Source organism: Giraffa tippelskirchi, chromosome 2 (assembly GCF_054371585.1).
Source record: "Giraffa tippelskirchi isolate mGirTip1 chromosome 2, T2T-mGirTip1v1.2.pri, whole genome shotgun sequence".
NCBI lineage: Eukaryota > Metazoa > Chordata > Mammalia > Artiodactyla > Giraffidae > Giraffa > Giraffa tippelskirchi.
The window spans coordinates 164,249,254-164,254,781 of NC_137276.1; the positions used below are offsets into that span (position 1 = coordinate 164,249,254).

At 36.4% G+C, this 5,528-nt stretch overlaps 1 protein-coding gene across 1 annotated transcript; it reads right to left on the reverse strand.

Moving 5' to 3' along the window:
- Positions 1–3,622: 3,622 nt before the first annotated feature.
- On the reverse strand, positions 3,623–5,182 carry LOC145525142 (F-actin-capping protein subunit alpha-2-like). The gene is given in 1 exon segment (XM_081537999.1): positions 3,623–5,182. A coding segment is annotated over 1 exon segment (861 nt). The 5' UTR covers positions 5,147–5,182; the 3' UTR covers positions 3,623–4,285.
- Positions 5,183–5,528: the final 346 nt, after the last annotated feature.

Consider the following 5,528-nt stretch of genomic DNA (forward strand, 5'->3'; position numbering starts at 1 on the left):
GGTGAATGGAAGTGGTAAGAGTAGACATTGTTGTTTCCCTCATCTTAGGGCAATGCATTCAGTGTTTCACCATTAAGTATGATATTAGCTATGGGTATTTTGCAAATGCTCTTTATCAGGTTGAGGTAATTCCTTTCCATTTGTTGAGTGTTTTTGTATGAAAGATGTTGGAGTTTGTCAACTGCTTATTCTGCTGTCTGTGGAGATGATCATGTGGTTTTGATCCTTTATCCTATTGGTGTGGTATATTATGTTAATTGACTTTCAGATGTTAAACCAACCTTGCATTTCTGGGATAAATCCTGCTTGATCATACTGTATAATCCTTTTTACATGTTATTGATTTCAGTTTGTTAGTATCTGGTTGAGAATTTTCCCATCTGTATTCAGAAGAGATATTGCTCTTTTTTTGTTGTTGTAAAGTCTTTGGTATCAGGGAGATACTCAAGATGACATGGAAAGTTTTCCCTCCACTTTAGTTTTTTGGAAAAGTTGTTGAAGATTTTTATTCATTCCTCTTTAAACATTTGTTAAAATTCACCTGTGAAGCAATCTGGGCCTGGACTTTAAATTGTGGGAAATTTTAAATACTAATTCAATCTCTTCACTAGATTTATCTAGATTTTGTTTCTTCTTGAGTCTATTTTAGCAGTTTGTGTCTTTCTAGGAATTTGTCAGTTTCATCTTATGTTATCTAAATTATTGGCATACAATTGTTCATAGTTTTACTTTATAGTCTTTTAAAGTTTCTGTAAGTTTGGTAATGATTTCCTCTCTTTCATTCCTGATTTTCATATTTTGGGTGAATTTTTTCTCTTTTTAAATTCAGTCAGCTTAACTAAAGGTTTGTCAGTTTTCTTAATCTTTTCAAAGGACCAACTTTTGCCTTGTTGACTTTCTTTTTTTATACATGTATACTAATCTGTGTATATACACACATCATGATTATTATATTATATCTATATACATTAGGCTAAACACACACACACATATATATGTGTGTATGTGTGTGTGTGTGAAGACATATATACTGATGTCTGCAACTATCTAGTATTGCTTGATTCATTCTAGACTTCCCTCTTGCTTATCTGTAATTTCACACTACAAGAATGAGAAGTCTACCTCCCACTATCTGCCATCCATTTAGTTATTTGTTCAATCACAGTATACATATATAGTGGTCTCAGAATTGTTAACCCATACACCTGTGGGCATCCTATAGGACTTCCCTCGTGGCTCAGTTGGTAAAGCATCTGCCTACAATGCGGGAGACCCGGGTTCAATCCCTGGGTCGGGAAGATCTCCTGGAGAAGGAAATGGCAACCCACTCCAGTATTCTTGCCTGGAAAATCCCATGGATGGAGAAACCTAGTAGGCTACAGTCCATGGGGTCACAAAGAGTCAGACACAACTGAGCGACTTCACTTCACTATGGGCATCAACTTCATCAATTAAACCACAGTGCTTATGTACATTTCCTTTAGTCTTTAGTCTCACAGCCTCTACTCATTTCCAAAGTCACTTAAGTCAGTACTTACCTTCCACTCTCTTAAGTGAGGTTATATAGTACATTTTAATAATACTTTTAAAAATCACAGCCTGTATTCCACTCTGAGATTTCCCTGTCCTAATAATTAATATTTTAAATTTGTATACATTAGGGTTGAGTCTTTTTGCTGTAAAGTTCTATGGATTTTGACAAATGCAGCGTCATGTGTCACACAGAATAGTTTTACTGCTCTAAAATATAGTTCATTTATTAAGTCCTTCCCACTCCCCAAGCCCCTGGCAACCACTGATGAATTTTCAGTGCCTATAATTTTGCCTTTTCCAAAGTGTCATATAAATGGAATCATATAGTATGTGCTCTTTTAAGATCAACTTCTTTCACTTAACAATGTGCATTTCACTTAGCAATATTTTCCATGTTCTTGCATGAATTGACAGCTCATCCTTTTTTATTGCTGAATAGTATTTCATTGTATGAATGTACCAAAGTTTATTTATCCATTCACCTATTGAAGACTATCTTGGTTACTTCCAATTTGGGAGAGCAGATTATGAATAAACTTCTCTAAACATTCGTGTGAGGACTTTTGTGTGGACCTAAGTTTTCAAACTCACTGAGTGAATGCATAGGAGTGTAATTGTTGGATTGTTCTGAAAACTGTGTTTAACTTTATGATAAACTGCCAACCTCTCTTCCAGAGTGGCTCTACCATTTTGCATACTCACTAGCAATGAATGAGGGTTCTTATACTATGATAGAGGACTTTTCAGCTAAAATGACCCAAGATCTAAATTTATGGCCCTCTGCTAATCTTGCTGTTACTGCTTGGATGGATCCAAGGCCATGGGAAACTGCAGGAAAGTAAGGGAATGCCTAGGAAGGAGATATGGACCCTTTGATTAATTTTATCAGTCTCCTGGTCAATGGCTAATCTTATAAACACCAGATGTCCAAGGACGTTTCATTCTGCTAATAGTTACAGAGAGAAAGGATTCTTTCTTCATTAAACTGATAATGTCAACCTCAGGCCATATATTAATATATTTTGCACCCCTCCCAGTAAACCAGATGCTACCATGCCATTGGGTACTACAGATGTTATATTTCTCAGAAAATGCTTTACCTCTCCCTTTTGATTTTGTCTTTTATGGTAAGAAATGTATATATTTGGGTTGAAGTGTTATAAGATAAGATGGTCCTTTTCTTTTTAAAAAATATTTATTTGTTTGTTTGTTTGTTTATTTTTGGCTGCATCGGGTCTTAGTTGTGGCATGCCATGTGGGATCTTTCATTGCAGCCCTCAGGCTTCTCTCTAGTTGAGAGGCCCAGGTTCTCAGTAGTTGTTGTGCATGGGCTTAGTTGTCCCATGGCATGGAATCTTAGGTCCCCAACCAGGGATCGAACCCATGTCCCTTGCATTGGAAGGAGGATTTTTAGTCACTGGACAACCATGGAAGTCTCCAAGACGGTCTTTTTCTTATTAAATTTGAATTCCAATTAAAGATGGACCTTGAGATAGAGCTATGATGGGACAAATAAATATGGCATTGTGAGTGCTGGCTACAACAAGACCCAGAAGAACTGACAGATATTAGGACAAGTGTGGGGAAATGGCGTGAGGAAGCCACATCTGTGATGAGGAGAGTCAAAAAAGAGTAAGAACCCATTTGTGGAAGAGGAAAAGGGTCCGTGGCAGAAGTGGGCAATCCCCATGGTAGAGAACCCCATGGGCCTGAATGGAAGAGGCAGAGAGAAAGAAAGATGGAAGAAATCAGCCTATAAGGTCAGGATGGGGGGCAAATGCACTCTGATCTGAATGGGAGCTGAGAGCGAGAGGCTTACAGAGAAGAAATTGGGAGGTAGTGAACTTAGTTTAGGAGTCATTTTGACCTGAAGTTTTTGTATGTTTATTTGGTTGGATTTTGATTTTTGTTTTTCCAAAACTGAAGTATGTTTATTTTTATTTTATTTTATTTTTTTGAGTTCAGGATTATATATATTACAATTTGCCTTATAATACATTTGTGGCTTTATGATAAAAATAACTCAGGGACATATGGAATCCAAGCTAATTTGCATAACTGTCACAAGGAAAAAAAAGCATTAAATGCATTTCTGAAATAAGAATTTTCATTTAATTCAGAATCTTAAAACAGCATTAGACCTTGGCCTTATTTTAAAAAAGTTCAGTTAAACACTAAGCTAGCTAAATAACCTTCTTGAAAGGTTTAAACACAATTGATATAGAAAATGCTTTCCCTTTAATCTCAATCTTACATAAATGAAAGAGGTGAGGAGGAAAAGGTAGACAATTTCTTTAGCAGCATATATGGCTAAATCCATCAACCACCTTATACTAGAATGTCCATTATTGACCCCATTAAAAAGGACTGGGCAAAGAGCAACAGTTACCCACTTCACAGACCAAAAGACAACAACTTTAGGGTTACGGTAAGTAAAACATTTTTGAAACACTTTAAAAACTTTTGACATTGAACTAGAGGAATCATGTCTTCATTGTAAGAAAGAAAGACATAACAGAAAGTAAAAGACATTTAAACTAAACTGATTTTCAATCTTCTCTGAATAAAAGAAATTTAAAAAAAAAGGTTGATTAGCTAAGCTTTGTGCTCTAACCAAACTAATTAATTACAGTGATTTTAAATGGCAACAGCCCTCTGACTGGGTAGCTTGACAGTTTTGAATACTTTTGCAATGATTTTTTTTTTTTTAAACGCAAAGACACTAAAATGATCCAGTCATGCAATGTTCATCTTATGCATTCTGCATCTCTTTTCCAATCTTGTAACTAAGGATCTTGTTCCAATCAATCTTAGTGCGTGTAACTGGCAACTGTCGACGTAAGGCTTTGAAAGTTGTGTCTGACATCGTCTGGTAATTCTCACTGATGGCAGTCTGGTATTCATTTTCTGCAGCCTCTACAATCTTTATAAATTCTTTTGCTGTTTGCACCTCATTAGACACTGTTAGGGAATCTTGTATATCTTTATGACTCACTAGTTGAACATTACCATCTTCATAATAATGAACCTGAATTTTCAAGATGCCAACCACCTGAGTGGTTGAAGGAGTGATTGTAAACTTCCACTCTGACCTCCAACGACCATTCCAAAAGTTTTTTGCTTGAAACTGATGGCTTTCTATGCATGCAATAATGGTTTGCTGTCCATCTATTTTTTTACCATATACAGTGCAGACTCCATTCGAGTAATGTTCTTTTACATAAGCTCATAGAGCAGTTTCTACTGAAGTTCTCCATGATTCAATTGCATTTTCTGCTTCATATGGTCTTGGATCAGTTGCTTCCTTTCTTAAGTGATCAAATTTGAAAGAGATTCTGTTTTTTGGATCCAAAAACTTTCCATTTCCCAGGTCACCATGTTCTGTTATCAGTACTTGATCTTCATAACCTTCAATTTTTACTGGGGTAAACTGGTCCAAGTTATATTGTGCAAATGCATGGGCTGCTCCTTCCCTGAGAAGATTATCATTATTAAGTAGTAACCGAACATCATTAAACACTTCATTAAATTCTCCAGGAGGAGCATGAATGATGAACTTGGCTGCTATACGCACCTTCTCTTCATCAGACAACTGCTCCTCCAGATCCGCCATTTTTCTTCTGGCGACAAACCGCGGTAGCGGCGGTGGCTGAAGTATGTTTAAATGTGGATTCCAATATGGCAAATTTTCACATTTTTTTTAAAAAAATTGAAGTATAGCTGCTGTACAATATTATATAAATTATAGGTGTACATGGCAAATAGATGGGGAAACAATGGAAACAGTGACAGACTTTATTTTGGGGAGCTCCAAAATCATTGCACATAGTGACTGCAGCCATGAAATTAAAAGACGCTTGCTCCTTGGAAGAAAAGCTATGACCAACCTAGACAGCATATTAAAAAGCAGAGACATTCCTTTGCCAACAAAGGTCCATCTAGTCAAAGCTATGGTTTTTCCAGTAGTCATGTATGGATGTGAGAGCTGGACTGTA